Source organism: Protopterus annectens, chromosome 13.part0, assembly GCF_019279795.1.
Source record: "Protopterus annectens isolate FY-2018-M chromosome 13.part0, PAN1.0, whole genome shotgun sequence".
In the NCBI taxonomy this organism is placed as follows: Eukaryota; Metazoa; Chordata; order Ceratodontiformes; family Protopteridae; genus Protopterus; species Protopterus annectens.
The window spans coordinates 268,402,273-268,420,378 of record NC_056747.1 but is presented as its reverse complement, the minus strand read 5'-3'; the positions used below and the strand labels follow the sequence as shown (position 1 = coordinate 268,420,378).

General features: G+C 38.9%; 1 protein-coding gene across 2 annotated transcripts in view; it reads left to right on the top strand.

Moving 5' to 3' along the window:
• LOC122787231 (cAMP-specific 3',5'-cyclic phosphodiesterase 4D-like) overlaps positions 1 to 18,106 on the top strand; it is a 1,697,022-nt gene that overhangs the window by 705,423 nt on the left and 973,493 nt on the right. Inside the window, exon 1 of one of the 2 annotated variants that reach the window (XM_044053830.1) lies at positions 4,832 to 5,680. The exons of the other annotated variant lie outside the window; for it this stretch is intronic. Coding sequence (XP_043909765.1) covers positions 5,517 to 5,680 — 164 coding nt within the window. The 5' untranslated portion in view covers positions 4,832 to 5,516. Of the gene's footprint in view, positions 1 to 4,831; positions 5,681 to 18,106 lie in introns of those variants that run through there. 2 annotated transcript variants of the gene reach the window in all.

Below are 18,106 nucleotides of genomic sequence, written 5' to 3'. Positions count from 1 at the left end.
CAGGAAGCACTGGAATTTGTACTCGAGTAGTTTTCCCAGTGAATGGTAGGGTAATTGAAATTGCCCAGTATCAGGGTGTTTGGTAGGACCTTCATGTTTTCCAGTGTCTCCAGAAAGGTGGAGTGGTGGTCCTGGGTTATAGAGGGTGATCTGTAGCAGACCACAATTTGCATTGCAGATTTGCCCGATGTTAGTTGCACATGGAGGATTTCGGAGGTATCATGCTGTGCCACTAACCTGGAGGTGTAGGTATCCTTGATGAATATGGATACACCCCCTCCTTTTGTATTTCAGTCCGTGTTATGTGGCCAAAATGTGTGGTATGAGTTGTAGCCCAGTAGTGCTGGGGTGCTCTCTGGAGCCTTCAACCAGGTTACAGTTACTGCACAGATGTCGACGTTCTCCATACTGAGGAGTGCTTCGAGTGCGTGCATTTTGAGATTTAAACTCCTGGCTTTGAGTAGTATAACCCTCAGTTTTTTGTTAATTGTGCTGTTTACGGAGGTGGATTTGACTTTTGAGCCTTGCCTAAAAAAGGCACTATGGGGGCAACAAGACCCTTGGCCAGTATTCGAAAGCCTAGGGGTGACAGGTGCAAGCCGTCTCTTGCGAAGCAACGCGGCTTGTCCAGCATGTCATCCCAGGCTGACAGACACTGGATCCCCTTAGAATGACACCAGAAACTTAGCCAATTGTTGAAATTGATCATTTTTTCTTTATACTGAGGTATCATTCTTGGTGAGGGCAGGATGCTACTCAGGGTCAGGGTCATACCAGCCTGGGGCTACATGATCAGAGAGCTCTTCCATGTCTCTTTTCATGTAGTCCAGGGAGGTACATCTCAGGTCATTCACACCAACATGAACAATGACAGATTCATATTTGTACTTGTTCTGGAGTGACCTGAGTGCTTGTGTTATGTGGCGGATTCTGGCTCCCGACAGGCAGCTAACAGTAACCTTCTGCTTGTCTAGCCTAGTGACTCGACATCAGTGTGCTATTACTAGTGTGTTAGGTATGCTATTTCGCCTTAAGGACTGTGATTGTGCGGCACACTGATTTTGTGTTTTATGTGTTGTCTGGTTTGCGACGGGAAGTGCAGGTTGTTTGGATGTCTTCTTTGGATGCTGTGATGCTTTTGCAGGTTTTTATTTAGTGCCTCCGAATATGATTTTGTGTATTTATGTGTATTTTTTTGCCAGTGCTGTTTTAGTAGCTCTGTGTGTGGCTGGAGTTGTGGCGCAAGTGTTAACCTTCTCCTTTTGACTGTCTGTTCCAGTCTTGGGTGGAGACAGCTTATCTTCCAGTTTGGCTGTATAATTGCATCTCTCGCATATGTTAGTGTTTTGTGGTAGGAGGTTGTCTGTGTACATGAGGCAGTTGTAACAGATTCACCAGCTGGACTGGAGAGTGCACCTGAAGTTGCCCTTTGGTCATGTCTGAATAGTAGGGTGAGCTGCTTATTCGCTTGGTTGGTGAGGGGTGAATAAAGAGCCTTGCCCTGCTGGGCAATCAGTGTCAGGGTATATTAGTGCTTGCTATTAGGTCTGAGCAAGTGCTGAGCTGTAAGATGCTTTTTCAGTGCTTAGGTTGAGAGTTAGACTAGTTTCAAGGGAAAAACTGAAGCGGAGACTTAGTGGAGCCAGGAATAATTTAACCATAGCTAACCGGCACTGCCCGGTGCGCAAAACCGTGCAAACACAGTTCTTATAGTAGGGAAATGAAAGAGATATAAATTAGCCCAAAATGGCCGGTAAACTACTAACTTCTGGGCTGGAACCACTCCTTTAGGGACAGACAGGTTGCTCAAACCTCCCCTCTCTCACAGGTGAACAGAGAAACTTCCTTCTATCCAAGTAAGGTATGGGCAACTCAGAAACTAGTATCACAGCCCTGAATTCAGCACTAGCCTGAAAACTGAACTATACTAGCTTAGAAAGGCGGGAAACAAGGATTTTTTTTGTTTTTTGGGGGTTTTTTTTGAAAAGATAAGGCAAAAAAGTAAAAAATACACTTAAAACAGCTTTGAACAACTACAAACGATCAGAAAAGGCTATCACACTTCAGTGTGCAGCCTACAACAGTTAAACAAATTATTTAAACAAAAAACAACTTTTTAAAAGTGCAGGCAGTCAAATAAGTACAATATGTGAAAAAAAACAAGCTTTTAAATCACAATAAATGCTGGAAAATCTGTGTTTAGGCGGAAAACAGTTAAGTACAGCAAGAAAGTATAGAAAACTGATACTTAATCACTCCAAAGTCTCTCTCCTAAGCTAGAAGGCTTGTATCAGCTTAAGGCTTTCTAGTGCTACCCAGTAGGTTAGTTACAGGAATGATGGGAAACAAGCGCAGATGTGGTCTTTTAAACCAGAAAGTTGAAAGAGATGGACAAACTGTCCAAATGGTCAATAAACTACAATTTCTGGGCCAAGAACCTCTCCTCTCGTGGTAGACAGGCTACCTAGTGCTTACCACTCCCACTGATAAGCTAGAAGGCTTTCCTGCAACACAGAAAGTCTTGGGGGCTCAGAAGCTTACCAACAGTCTTGGATACAGCAACTCTGTATCTGGACTAGGCTAGTTACAGGAAAGGTGGGAAACAAGAGCAAGTGCGACTTTTTAACCTGAACGTTGAAAGAGATGCAAAAAACTGCCCAAATGGCCAATAGCTACAATTTCTGGGCCAGGAACCACTCCTCTTGTGGTAGATAGGCTACCTAATGCTTACCACTCCCACTGATAAGCTAGAAGGCTTCCCTCCAACACAGAAAGGCTTGGGGGGCTCAGAAGCTTACAGAGAGTCCTGGAATATAGCAAATTTGTACCTGGACTAGACTAGTTACAGGAAAAGTGGGGAACAAGTACAAACGTAGGCTTTTAAGTCAGCAAGTTGAAAGAAATGGAAAACTGCCCAAACGGCCAAATAAACTACAATTTCTGGGCCAAAACTCACTCTTCCCGTGGTGGATAAGCTACCTAGTGCTTACCACTCCCACTGATAAGCTAGAAGGCTTTCCTCCAACACAGAAAGGCTTGGGGGCTCAGAAGGTTACTAACAATCCTGGATACAGCAACTCTGTAAATGGACTAGGCTAGTTACAGGAAAGGCGGGAAACAGGCATAAGTGCGGCTTTTAAACCAGAAAGTTGAAAGAGATGGAAAAAAACTGCTCAAACAGCCAATAGCTACAATTTCTGGGCCAGGGAGCACTCCTCTTGTGGTAGATAGGCTACCTGATGCTTACCACTCCCACTGATAAGCTGTATATATATATATATATATATATATATACACACACACACACACACACATATATATATATATATATATATATATATACACACATATATATATATATATATATATATATATATATATATATATATATATGTGTGTGTGTGTGTGTGTGGGTGTCAGGCACCCCTTTGAATGTACACTACACCAACACTCAGGAGATTGAAGTCATAATGTGAAATTTACAAATATTTGCACATTCTGAATATGTTCTGGGGATTACTGTGGAGCAGACTAAAATAGTGGCAAGTATTTTTGCAGGGAGGCAAGCCACCCTGCACCCACAGGGCGAGGGCTGCACCCCTCACATCCCTGATAATTATATATACTAAGTCCGAGATCAGATCGCACAATCCCTAGGGAAAGGGGATATTCCCCTACCCAGGGTTTGTTGATCTTGCACACCTGCCAATCATCTGACTGCGTCAGTCAAATCATGATGACCAGACAGGTGTCGGCATAGTGTACGTTCGATGTGGTGTCTGATACCTATGTATATTTATGGTTGTAACGCAAAAGACAGAATAGTCCTTTGCTTGAAAAGTTTTTGTGTGTGTAAAAAACAGAGAATGCTCATTTGTGTGAATCACATGTGGTTGGATTTAGTTTTATGTAGTGTAGGTAAGTAGTAATGTCCAGGAAAATTATTGTTTACATGAAAAAGTGGTTGTGAAGATGTGCAAGAATGTGTTGTAGCAGTTTGTGTGTATGTTCAAGTGTTTTGTGTTTAGAATTAAAGTAAGGATTAGGGAAGGGGATAGAGTCAATGTAGTGCACATTTTCTGTTGTGCATATTCTGTGTCCCTTTGTTTTGTGTTGTGATACAATTAGGGAAAGACTTTTTACTGATGTAATATGTAAGGTTAGGGTTAGGCGTCACCTTTCTCATGTATGCTAACCTAACCTGCACGTTACTTATGAAAAACACTTTTCCTAACAGTACCACTGCCAAGATGACACCTGATCTTGGTTTTGTAGCTGGCATTTACTGATGTAGGTTTTTTTCATGGGAGAGTAGTTGTCAGTGTTTTGTGATTCACTCTTAGCAGTTATTTAGTGTTTTGTGCTTCTCTCTCTGCCATTTGCGATTCTCTCCTTTGAGTTTTCAACCTTTCATGACAGAATCACATGCACACATGCACGCACACAGTACACAGAATAATGGAAATCAATAAACCTGAATGCTGTATTTGAAAGACATTTTGCCTTTCTAAGATGTTCTGCCTTGGCTTTTTTGCTATAACTTTGCTTATTTTTATTTATTAACACTTGTAATTTTTGAAGTAATGAAGTAGGGGAGGGTGGATTAATGGAGTATGATTAATGGAGTATTAAATAGGTTTGAGTTTGGACTTTCAGGCATGGTGTGTGTGTGTGTATGTGTACTGTTAAGTTACAACTTGCAGTTATTGGGCTTGAAACAGTTAATGGGAAATAGTTTCAGAGTTGCCTATGCTTACTGGTCCCACCCCCTCAGTGTAGTGATGTCACAATGTAATTTGCACTTGCTTAGAGTTCTGTCAGTGGCCTGTGGTGAATGGTTTGCACTGTATGATTTCAGCTGTCAAGGGAGTATTTCACAAGCAGTAATAAAGCATGGAGTAAGGGACATTACTAGAAAACTTTATCTTTTGCAGCTCACTGTGGTTGTGCAACTTTGGAGGAGGACGGGAGGGACTACAACAAAGCGAGTCACACTGCACTACAGGGTAAGGCACGCATGTGAGGGCTTGCACAAAACTGGACTGTTAGTCTTTACTGAGGACTGCTAGAAAAGAGACAAAACAAAGGAGGACAGGGAAGACATTGCATTGGCTGGGCTACATTTCTGTAAAAGCAACAGCATCCTTTTTGTCTCAAAGCACTCTAGTGTCAGCGAAGACACCTGGAGCCTAGGAGGGGCAAGAAAGCAAAATGCTCACCCAAAAAGGCTTTGAAAAATATGCTTTACCATTTGCACATTTGAAAAGAAAAACAAAAGGAAAAGTTTGGGACAGGGAGTGATTAAGTACGGTGGAGATCTACACAACACTCACTAAAAGAACAATAATTTGCAGGTGGGGAAAGACTTTCTGTCTGCCTCTCTCTCCCTTTTTTTTTTTTTTTTTTTTGAAGTATGAACAAATAAGTACAATCATTCCAATGTTGCAGGGCTTTTCACCACCTTGGAGCTGCAGAGAGGATAAGGATACAGGTAGGAACAGAAATGCTCCCAGCAAATGAAAATCAGAGAGAGAGAGTGGACAAAGAGAACTATGAGTTTACCCACAAACAGTGGTTTTCTGATGTTATCTGATCGAGGACTAAAACTACGAAATGGGAATATTTATGGATCTCCTTGTGCTGTCAACAGACCAATTGATATTGTGCAAAAGCGAAGACGGTAACTTTTTTTCTGTTAAAATCTTACCCATTCCTATAATATTCTCAGTTTGTTAAGGAATAAAGATAACTAGATCGTGTGCTTTTCTAGTGATGTAGTCCTTTTAATTTTTGAGCAATGTGTTTTCCATCCGTAAGGAATGGTATCGATTTTCCTTGGTCCCTGAAGAAAGGAGAACATTAAGACCAGCAACTTTGTAAGTAATAGAATGTGTGTTTCTAGATTTCTGTGCCATGAGGTTTAATCAAGTAGCTAGTAGTTTTATGTGGCTAGTACCACCAGGTGTCACTTTGATGATCGCAAGTAAAGATTTCAGTCATGAAGAATGAAATAAATATATCTGGGGGTTATGATAATAAACAGGAAACACAAATGGTGACTGTTAGAAGGATGTGAAAATGGTAGGGTTAAGACTGACACTTCCCACAGGCCTTAAAAGAGCTTCTAGTTGTGCCATTTGTTTTTCAGTTTGAAATAAATACATCTAGGGGTTGTAATAATAGACAGGAAACACAAATGGGGAGTGTTAGAAGTACTTGAGAGTGGTAGGATGAGACTGACACCTCCCGCAGGCCTTAGGAGTGCGTCTAGTTGTGCCATTTGTTTGTCAGTTTGATTAAGACAGCGTGGCAAACAGTTTCACTCTGTTTCATTTTTCATTTCACAAACTGTAGACTGATGTCCAGCAATTCTTCTGTCACCACTGTGAAGTTTGTTTCTTTTCTAGCCTTTGATGATCTCAGTTGCTGTACCCTTTCTGGACTAGGGAGTCTGTGATAATTGCTATGTGATGCTATTTGGGTCAGTGATGTGGCACACTTTTGGGGTGCTTGAGATGTTATGTGCAACAAGTTTTGAATCCAAACTTGTTAAAGCATAGTTGCGCTATCCTGTAAAAGGTAGCTCTTAAGAGAAAGGAGCTACCTAAAATACTCTGGAAATAGAAGGACATTTAGGAGACTATAAGCAGATGGGTATGTGTTTCCAGTGACATGGGAAACATATGGTGGCACATTCGAGGATATGTCAGCATCTACAAAACCATACTAAGGAGCTCTTAGGAAGAAATATTAAATGTAATGTGACACACGTCAGGCTTTAGTAACAGTGTGTATGTGTCTCTAGTTTCTTACAGAACATGCAGGTCAAAAACTCTGTTCTTGAACACTGTTATGCTCATTTAAAAATACAAGTTGTCTGCATCAGATGAGTAAATATAATTCACAGATTTTTTTGTGCTTTAGTAAAGTCTTTTCTAATAATTATTGTTTGCAGTATTATTGACATTGACATCAAATGCATCTAATTTCAGTCTTAAGATGTAAAACAGTACTTTTCATTTAAAGTGCTAGAGCCCCCCCCCACACACACACACACACACACACAAATGTAGAGTAACACAGTGTCGAAAATTACATTGGGAACAACACTGCTTACGCATATGGTTTCCTGAAAACTAGATTTAACAAATGTTGCATAACTGTGCCACCCAAGGTCAGGCAATACATATTTTTAATCTGATATGTTTAGCCTTTATCAGCCTGATTTTACACTGTATGCAGTTTTACTTGTGCCAACAGTGTTACTATTCTGTAATCTGCTAAATCACAGTTTATAATCTGAAATGCTTAACTTTATTTTAAAATTGTAAAACTGCAGGTAATCTGTAATGCATGTCCTTTTCCACACTTTTTTGTTGATATGCAATTGCCAGCTTTTGGTTGTTGTTTTTAATTGTGTATTAATATAGCTAAATAATGGTTTGCATGGCTGGAGATGCTGTAGAGAGGTACTATCTTAGAGTGACATATTGCAGAATCCTTTTGACTTTGATACACAGCTGCTGCAGTATCAAGACTCGAGTGCCAATATGGCACTTTGATGACATGTGTTCAAGAGTAAGCAAATGTAATTTTGGGCTTCCCCTGGTAGGTTAGTAAATCATACTAAATGACAGTTAAGTCTGCCTTTCTGTCCTGATGTGTGATTATGTTACCTGTGCAGGTGGGAGGCCTCTAACTGGAAACAGTATATTTTAGCACCTATGTGGAAGGTACTTTAGAAGGATTTGCAGTGTATATTTATTGTCATACTCATGCACAGGAGAAGGAAGTGGGCAGGGTGGTGGCTATAACCAGAACAATATTTTTCATAACCTGGTGCCTTTAGTGATATGAGCATGGGCTCGACATGAAAAGCACCTTCAAATTGTGGTTGGCAATAATACTGTTCCTTGTAGAAAGAAAGAGAGCAAAATATGAACAGGAAAACAGTTACACACACACACTCTTTTTACCATGCTTCAGTGTACTATAACCTTGATTAGAAAAAAACAAATAATCCAATATGTCAAGGTCATATTCTTTGAACTCTGTTGGTTTTCTGGGCTGAGGTAACAGAACAAAGCTGCTACTGTAAAATCATAGCATGGACAGGTTACGAGGAGTCATAGACGATTTCTGTATATTTAGTACATTACATAGTGTTGCTATGCATAATATGTGCTTAAATAATTGTGCACTCAAGGGTAGGATTCATAAAGATATGCCCTGTGTAAGTTAGCTAAGAGACATTACATCCAAGTACATAGTGTGTAGGTTTATCCTTTAAATAGTCAATCACACTGTCCTCGATGAGCTCATATTTAGGTGTTGGGAAGAACATGCCATGATATGGAATGCTGATGGATGATAGCTGTCCACATATTTGTAGGTGAAATATAAACATTGTCTATATGGTATTGACCTAGGAAATTGGCAGTAATATGGCTCCTGCAGAAGACAGAGTTTGTTAGTGCTTGCATCATAAGGCAGGCCAGTATAGATAGATGTTCTTGTCCCTAATAATGCTGTCTTTTGCTCTCTTCATCCTGAGAATGCACATTTCGATAACAATGCACTGTGTGTGTGTGTGTGTGTGTGTGTTTATATACATGTAAATAAATATATATATTTTGTGGGTGTACATTTGCATGCCTAGATTTATTTTTCCTCCAACTGGTATTTAAGATGAAAACTTGCATTTTAATAGTTTTGGTGCTATTCAGCCCTTTGACAAACTGGGCATACAAAATTGGGTGTTGTAAGAGGCTTTGATTTTTATCACATTTGTCTTCCCATTATGGATGACAATTTTGTTGTCACAGACTACAGACAAGGGGAAAATGACAGTGGCATGAGCCATATTTCACTCTGTAGGCCTGGGTGAAGGAGTTTCCCTTTCAAAACCCTTTGTAAAATACTGAGTGGTTCAAATTCTGTCATATGTTTTTTTCTGAATAGGAATTTCCATTATGTAAGTGATGTATTATGAAACTGTGTGTGCACACTCCAGTGTTAAATGGAGTTATATTTTGTAGAATGTGACATAAGGTACGGCTGCATTTTTAAAAGAGAAGAGGTGGCAGCGCATACTACTTTGTAGCAGCTTGTCATTTATGAGAGAGAGGGACAGAAGTAAACTAAAACTGAAAGGTGGCATTTAAAAAAGTGAATATGTTAGTGTACCTGAGGTTATATATGGATGGAGAGGTGAATCTGTATATGTTAATTTATATTTTTTAAATAACGTTTTTTTTACTCCATGTGTTGTAGCAGTGTTCATGGGTTAGTGTTTGTATTTTTGGAGTGTTCTAGGGGACAGGTACTTTTTTGCATTTGTAATGTTGATCAAGAAATTTACATTTCTTAGAGAGGCTGTCAGGAATGTGGGCAGATAGACATGTACTATAATGTTAAATGTGTTTTTTTTTCTTTTTATTGTAGTATGCAGCATCTGTAGAAATGTAATTCACCCCAGAATTCTTTTTGCATTTGATTTCTGTGTCTGCATTTTCTCTTTCCACTTTATTTTGCTGCTTTGTATATTACAAAACTGCTGTAGTGCTACACTACTGAAGACGTGGAAAGATTTGTTATACTCTGCAAAGTGTGTTGGCTTGATACTTTCTGGGAATTCCACACTCTAAATCCAAGACTGGTCTTTCCAGGTTGTAGTTAGAACATGATTTTGGAATAGTACTACAAAACTTCCCTGAGCTTTTCTGTTTGGTTTGCTGATCAGCCTTGTGCTGTGTACTAAGCAGCCCTTCTAAAATGGATGAGTGCTGAGAGAAAGCAAGAACTGGTTGGGTATCTTACATTTTAAATCTTGTATGTGCAGTCAAATGACACAAAGTAAAAGAACTTCAGCCTTACCAGACCACCATTAGATGAAGAGATGAGATAGCAGACGTTTTTAGAATCACTGATTTTAATTGCAAAAAAAATGGCATTAATGGCTCGGTATTAATTTTACAGCCCATAATGTTCTGAAGTACTGCATTAGGGACCCACCTTCTGAACTCGGCTACACAGGAGAGGGGCTCCTCAGAGTTATATGCATGCATAAACAAGTAAGTGAATGATAGAGCCCAGCTTCATGACAGCAGAGAAAGACAACAAAAGTACTGTGCAGATGAAGTTGTTCCTTTTGTACTGAAGCAGAACTTTTCTGTAGTACATAGTACACTGTGATTATGCTACAATATTTAGAAAAAGACAAATTGTTTAAGCTCTACTATAGTGTGAGACCCAATGTTAAGCACCCCCTGCTTAATTTGTAAAGATTGGCTCCTGTACTAGGCAGTCAAATGTACCAGAACTGATCAGCAAAGGCAGTGGAAGAATAAAAAAGTTTTTTTTTTTTTTTGCCCGTTGTCCATACCGGTAACATGTCCCTGCCTGACTTCCTCTTATAAACTTAGAAAGTAGCTAGAATAACAGGATATGTGTTCTGAAGCATTTTCTGAAAGATGCAAAGTCTGAAACTCAAATATCTGTCATTATTTAATAATTTTAGTCCTCAGCAGTTTGTCCAAAAAAAAATATTTTATGAGGACCAAACGTATGAGGCAGAAATCTGAGAAGCATGGTGATTATAAACATAAGGGACTGTTTTACACTGCCTTTCTGACAGCACTCACTAAGTACTATGGCTTTGAAAGCTGACAAAACGTAGTGTTTTTTTTTTTTTTTTTTTATTTTCTTTAACTATTTGTGTATGGAGCAGATGAAGCTCCATGAACTGAAAAGAATTATGACAAGGTATCTGATCATAACCTTGTAATGTGTTCTCAACATTTTATTTTATTTTTATTTATTTTTATTTTACATTTGTTAACTGGGATAGTCTGACTGGATTCATGTCCATTTTCAGCAGAGACTCGGGGAGAAAAGCTCCAAGGTACATGGGTGCCAAGATTCACCTATCGAGGTGAGTTTTTTAGCATCCATGTCTTAAATGTATAATAAGCAGGTTATAATTGGCAACCCACTCATAACCCCCTGTTACCATACAACGTATAGATGGCACTGTGCTGAAATGCAGAATTCTTCACTATTCTTATGTCCAGTGGTATACCTTTGTGTGACTGGACTTAAGATTTATGCAAAAAACATGGGATAAAATAACAGCACAACTGGAAAGCAGAACACCCTAATACTTTTATGTCTAAAGACCTTTTCTGACCACTTGTTGCGCCTGGCCATATGTACGTGCCACACCCTTACCCCTACAGTTTTGTGTCTTTTCCGGGAACCATTAAACTCCACTGTATCTCCATATTTCACAGCCTTTCACCTTTCCTTTTGGCAGTACATTCCAGAACCCTGCTACCATTTTTATGACAAATATTTCCTGGCAACTTTTTTAAAGCCCCCCCCCTCCCCTGTTCCCACACTTACACCTACCCACTGTATTTTATGATCATTCTTGTATCTCCTACTTAGCCTGATGATGCCATACATCTATAGCAGGCCTCCTTTTTTGCCTGCAGTGTGTTCAATCTGATTCCTATGTGATCCAATTCATGTACTGCACACACCCAGTTCATTTCAGCTAATGCAATATCCTGTTCCCGAATTAGAGCTTCAAGCAATGAGCACTACATTTTGTAGAGGAGCCTACACCAAAATCTGAGGTCAAAAGAATGATGTCATTATCTTTACAGATTCAATACTGCTGGCAATAGCCTACATACTTGTATATATTGTACAGAGCCAGTTTATGTTCAAATTTGTAAACATTTTTGCCAAGAAGGTAAATGGCTTTCTGCATTGTTGTAATTGTTTCCATCCAGGCTATACCTGAAATTTGCCCACTGTGATCTGTGCACTACCCCAGTAAGCAAATATAAATAAATATTATTTATTTTTTCTACTGCCCTTTCCAAACCAAACAGAGTAACATTTCTAGGGGTGATTATAAAACTCAGATCTTTTTCTTCATTTGTCTACCATTTGCTTACTTATCCTAATGGAGGTATTTTTTATTAATTTCACCAAAATTTGTAACCTTCACTATTTTATGTTTAGTGCCAGGAACACCTTGTAATGCAAAACATGTCACAGGTCCCCAGTCCAAGTATGCATACTTTCACTTTTTCACATGTGAATTTGGTTGTACTTGTATGTCTACCATGCAGTTCACATTACATTATGCTGTGGGCTGCTTCCATTACTTCTGATTTGGTACCACTCCAGTCTTTGTGTAATCATTAAACAAGATTCGCCATGATTTCTGACAGAGATATGTGAACACTAGTGGTCCTAATACTTGATCATAGGTTCATAGTTAGAGCATGAGCAGTCTGTCATAAGACCATTTTCAGCCTCGATAGAACACCCAACATCAAGAGTTATCTTCTGCCTCAAAAAGAGATAAACAGGATAGGTTCACAGAGAATGTGTGAGAGCTCATCCAAACGTCTAAAGCCATCATGAATGCAGCTAAGATACTACTCTGGTAAGTATTGGGTAGGGGGATGCTTTGTGGAATAACAACCTGCTCTGCTAATGTATATTGTTGAGATATTTGTAAAGATTAAATTCCTTTGTATCTGTGCTTGAAAAAACATTACTTTTATGAAGACATGGTTTGTCTGGGAAAATGAGATTTTTATGGTCCAATAGGCCAAACAGGGATAGAAAGTCTGTCTATATAACTACAAGACTTGAGGGTTGTGACTTTTGGTTAGTAACCTACCTCTGGGATCTCTCCAATCGAGCTGTATGTTTTGATATACTACAGGGGGTATTATATTCAATAGTGGGTCAGATAATAGATAAGTACAGGGGAAATGAGACAACTTTGGCTCTGGGTGAGATGTCTTTGCTTTTTATTTGTTCCAGACAGAAGAATTTTGTAACTCTAATGGAGACTTGATGATCAAAGGCTAGATAATTATTTATAGTGTTGCCTAGATCTCTATTGACACTGTCGGTTTTAATAGGTGTATAATCTCTGTAGTGTGCTGAAGAGTTATTTCTTTTACAGAAATAGACTGCATTGCATTATTTGATGTTTAGTTTAACGTCATTGTCCTTGTACCAAGTGATTCCTTGAGGAACCTCTTTTTTAGACGTTTTTTACTTTCTGAGGTGTAATTTGCAACTTTAGTAACATCTTTTTGACAAGCAATTTGCTGTCAGCTTCACTTCATAGGAAGTAATGTTTATGTTCACCAGTTGGTTAGCAATGCCTGCATAGGGATAGTACAGCCACCTCTAAGCCTGACATGTGCACTGCATAATCACCATCAACTGCTCCACTTACCCTTTGAAAGAAGTTCATAAAGCCAAATTTGTGTGGATTTAGGGCTAAGAGATTTTTAGTGCCCAAATTATGGGGTCAGAAATATGTTCCATGGCTTTACAAACAAGTCTTGTAAGACTAATGGATCTGTGATTTTCAGGGTTGATGGTTGACCTCCCTTATGTAGTTGCATGACAGTGGCTGATCTGCAGGCTTCAGGGATCTAGTCATTTGCTTAAGTAGTAGGCCACACTTAGTGTTAAGTATTAAAATTCCTAGCATGGATGGCTTTGTTGTAGATAACGTTGCTATCTAATGTGATTATAAGCACGGTTTCAGGGTGTGGCTTTTCATTGTACAGCTTCCTTTCAAGTGCTAATCAAATGCCTGCTGCCAGCCCCCACCCCTTACCAGCTTTTCCCACCCACTTATTCCTTACAGTGATCTGTAAAGAATATTTGCAAAGAGGAGTTAAAGCTACCAGGTTCCCTTTACCAGCCTCAGGTGTGACAGAGTCATAGAACTGGTTCAGGTTAGCAGTCAGCATCAGCTTCAATTTCATCCTAGTTAAAGTGCTTATTAGGTAACTGCTATACAGTAAACTTGTTAAAATGTAAAATAAGTAAAAGCAAAAAAAAAAAAATAGCCCATAAAAAAGAAATTCAGGCTGTAGTAAGTAAATCTATTTGGATAACATGAGTGTGTTGAGACAGGAAATGATCAGCATCAAAGGCCGACAAGACTGTAATGTCATTCGACCAGTAAGTCAGTGAAATGTTAGTTGTTTTGGAGACCTGTTTGCTGTTGTGTGCTGCAGATCTTACTTGTCACAGTTGACATCTTTATTGTCCCAGGTTTATGCATGATACCTATTCCACAGGTGCTTACACTGCATGCACCACACAACATACACCATTCTTTGTCATATGTCATGGTATCATTTGGTGCATTTTATTTCAGAAACAGTTGCTTTGCATATGTTATCTGAGCAACCGCATAGACATTTGCTATGTACTACAAGTGCGTGCAAGCTATATGCTCACAACAGACTTGTTGCTGCCACTTGCTTGAATACGCAAGTGCTCAAACTCCATATAAGTCGATCTCCTGTAACCACTTAGCCCTCCACACCCTGTCCTGTAAAACTGTATAGCCCTACCAGAACCCTAAGTTTAACCCTAAAATTCCCATATCACTCCCTAACCCTAAAATTTCTGTTCTGCTCCATGCTCCCTAACTGTAAAACACCTTTCTCACTCCCCAATCCTAAAACTCCCTTCCTGTTCTTGAAACCTAAAATCCCTCTCCCACTTCCTAACCCTAAAACTTCTTCCTGACTGGTGTCCTAATGTACACTGCTATCCCCTCCCACTCCCTCACCATGGCTATCATACTTTACCTTGCTTGAACTTGTATAATGTGTTTTGGTAAGCTGCTGCAGCTGCCTGCCTGAACTATTAGAGTTCAAGTGCAAGTGACAGCCTCCCCAAGCTACAGGACCTTCAAGTCCCTGGCTTTGAGACCACAGGTTTTGAGCTCTTATAGTAGACCCATTTGCCACAGACCTGTAAAATATACTGAAAAGATAAGAAAAGAAATTAATTAATTGTGTTGTGCACATGTCCAGCTGTTTGATTTCCCATTTCTGTGCATCCTGGGAAGTGGTAGAGGGAGTGTTACAGTAGTTAGGATTTAAATCATGCTACTGTTTTCTGGAATTCTATGTATTAACATGTGTGTGTACTTGTATTATATATTTATGTCTGTAATACCTAGAGCTCACTGATTGCCCTAAAACTGTGACTGTAACAACCTTGTTACAGGAAAATGTGTATGTAAGCACCTCACTGTTACAGCTAAGCAACCCTTACACTGCCATACCCTCTGCAGTCAACACTACAGAACTGTATGAGAAAAAAGTAACAGTTTTAAAAGCTGTAACCCACCTTTTGTTGCCACACAACAGGAGCCAGATACAAAGTGCATCTCTTATCAAGTAAGAGTTGTAAAAGTTGTTGGACACCTTGCACGGCCACATTTTGTTTATAACACCAAGTGCATAGTGGACAGCTAAAACTTCACTTTATCACTATTTGTTATTGGTTTTCAAAATGGATTCAAGAAATTCACTTTTCAAGTTTTGCTATTGAAGTGAATTTTTTTGGAGTACATTTCTCTAATATATAACAACTTATAATACTCTACATTGTATTTGAGCAAGAAACAAAATATACACTTACTGGTGGTTTCAACTAACTTTCGGACCTTGTAGTAATACAAAAGGTGATATAAGTGACATGCAAATTCATATCACAGTACAAACTTTCCCATATTAGTTAAATGTGATTTTGATAAAGTTTTAATGCATTCCTGGGGTTTTGTTTTTTTGTACTAGGAAAAACTATGTAAACATGTGATCGACATGGTTTGTTTATTGTCTCCAAAAAATGTCCATAATGTAAAGAATAGTGGCTAGGTAACTGGAGCATTTATCCATTTACTGAAGTCATTGTTGGGTGCATATTTTAATCCAAAGAAGGAAGCTGAAGAGATTCAAATATGGGACGTGGCTAGAGAGGGAGAGAGAGGATAATGATAGAATGAATATAAACTGGCAATCTTCGAGTGTTGAATGGAAAGGTTAGACGGTCTTTAAATTAGAAAGATGCTGTTCAGAACATAATGATTTAGTAGATTATTTTTTCTGAATCTCCAACTGTCAGACAAAAAACAGCAAATTCTAGATACATTAACATGTACTTTTGGTAAAATTTAGTAAATAAAAGGTCTATAAAATGCATAGTATGGATATGTGTTTTGCAGTGGATTGCATCCCCACCTCTGATGTGGCAGGTTTGTCACCACAACCCAGTCTCTAAACATCTTTTTTTTTTTTTTTTTTTGGTCTCTAAACGTCTTAACTGTGGCATTACACCACTTTGGAGAAAAGAGAATGCATGATTTTAGTAGAAAATCAGAAAATCAACTTTTCATTTTGCCCGTAGGTTGTGTGATCTTGAGACCTTGATGTTTGTGTATTTGGAAATTGCAACCTGTATTGATTAAGTATCTACTTCATCTGTAGAGTAGACACAGCTTCCTGCAGAAATATTTGTGTGAAGTATATGAATGTAGTAGTTTGACTGAGTGATACTCTCATTATAATGTTTTGATAATAGTCATACCTCTCAACCTGGAAACATCAAAAATCTGAACAAAGGCCCATAAAAAGTAGGTACAACTGGCCAAAAATCGGGACACTTATTAACATAAAACGTGCATACATAATTATGTAACCCCACCCACTGCAATGGAATTGTGGGATACCATCAACAAGCATTTTCTGCACAGTAAGTTATGAATGTCTAAGTTCTGGTATGACTGCCTGTATTATTTACCCACCTACATCCTTAAGTAAGCATTCTATAAGCAGATACCCCACAAAGACCATCATCATATTGCATGCACATCCTCCTCCCTACCCTGGATGACCTACACATTTTCTCTATTCTTCTTCTTAGCAAATCTACAAAAATAATTTGTATTCACTGTGCCTTTGGAAAGAGACAGAAAGCAACACCAAGCAAATCAGCATACCTACTTGCATAAAAAATAACTGACATAGAAAATAAAAGGTTTACCTTTATAATGACAAATCACAATCGGGCGACATCAAAAAGTTTGAAATACCATTTTCCAGATAGCAGATGTTCGACTTAAGTAAGTGCAAATTTGTTAAGGACAAATGAACTAATACATTCGCACATTAAACAGTCGCACAAATGCAATACGACCTTAAGCTGTGTCGCATATGAAATACCATAATTTCTGCGTCCTGTAAAATGCTTACTGGCCCAAACAGAGTTTGCACATGATCTGCATGGTTGAAGTTGTGTTCTGTCGCTGTGGATATATAATGTCAGCAAACGATCTAAGGACTATGGAGGTAAAACAATCAGCAGTGTGTTAATTGATTTAAAAGAGTCGGAGTAAAGCAGGACTATTGTGTAAAAGTAATGTAAGCTTTCATTGTTATCGTGAGCAATATAACTACCGGATTAATGTAGTGTTATTGAATTGTTATTCCTGATAGACATATAGTGATAAGCTAGCTGTTCTCTCAGCATAAGAAGTGGTGTAGGATGTATAAAATGTTTACGTAGCATAGTTAGTTGTATAAAATGTGGAAATGTTGTTTTGCCATAATATGTTGTGTAAAGTGTTGCATATGTTCAGTTAATAAGGTGCAAGACATGTTGTAGTGAATATGTACTGCATGTGTTACAGGCAGGGGAAGGAACTTTGCAGGACTTTGCACCCGGAAATATGAATTCATTATACAGCACAAGTAGGACACAGAAATGACGGGAATTATTGCTAGTTGACGAGTATCAGTATTACCAAGGAAAAGGCTGTCCAGGTCAAGCAGTATTGGTGTTGTACTAGGAAGAACAAACAAAGGTGCAAATGTGTCACTGAAAATGATGCACATGGCTATAGGCTGATTAAGAGCATGCCACATTACCGTGCTCCAGATGTAGTGCAAGGGGAGGTAATGAGGGTAAAAGAACAGTTGAAACGTCGTGCTGAGCAATCTGTGGAGGACCCATGCAAAATAGTTGCAGAAGTCCTAGCTGGTATATCAAGTGCAGTTGTGAATGAGTTACCGAATACTAGTGCCCTAAAGCAGACCATTGGTAGACAGAGGTACAGAAAGAAATTGGATAAGTGCAATGGCTTTCATAATCTCAGGGAACTGAGTGCTGACATGCTACCCTTAAAGAATGCTTCGTTCATTATCAAACATAGTGCTGATAATGAAGTGATACCAATGTTGTTGTTATAACCACGAGG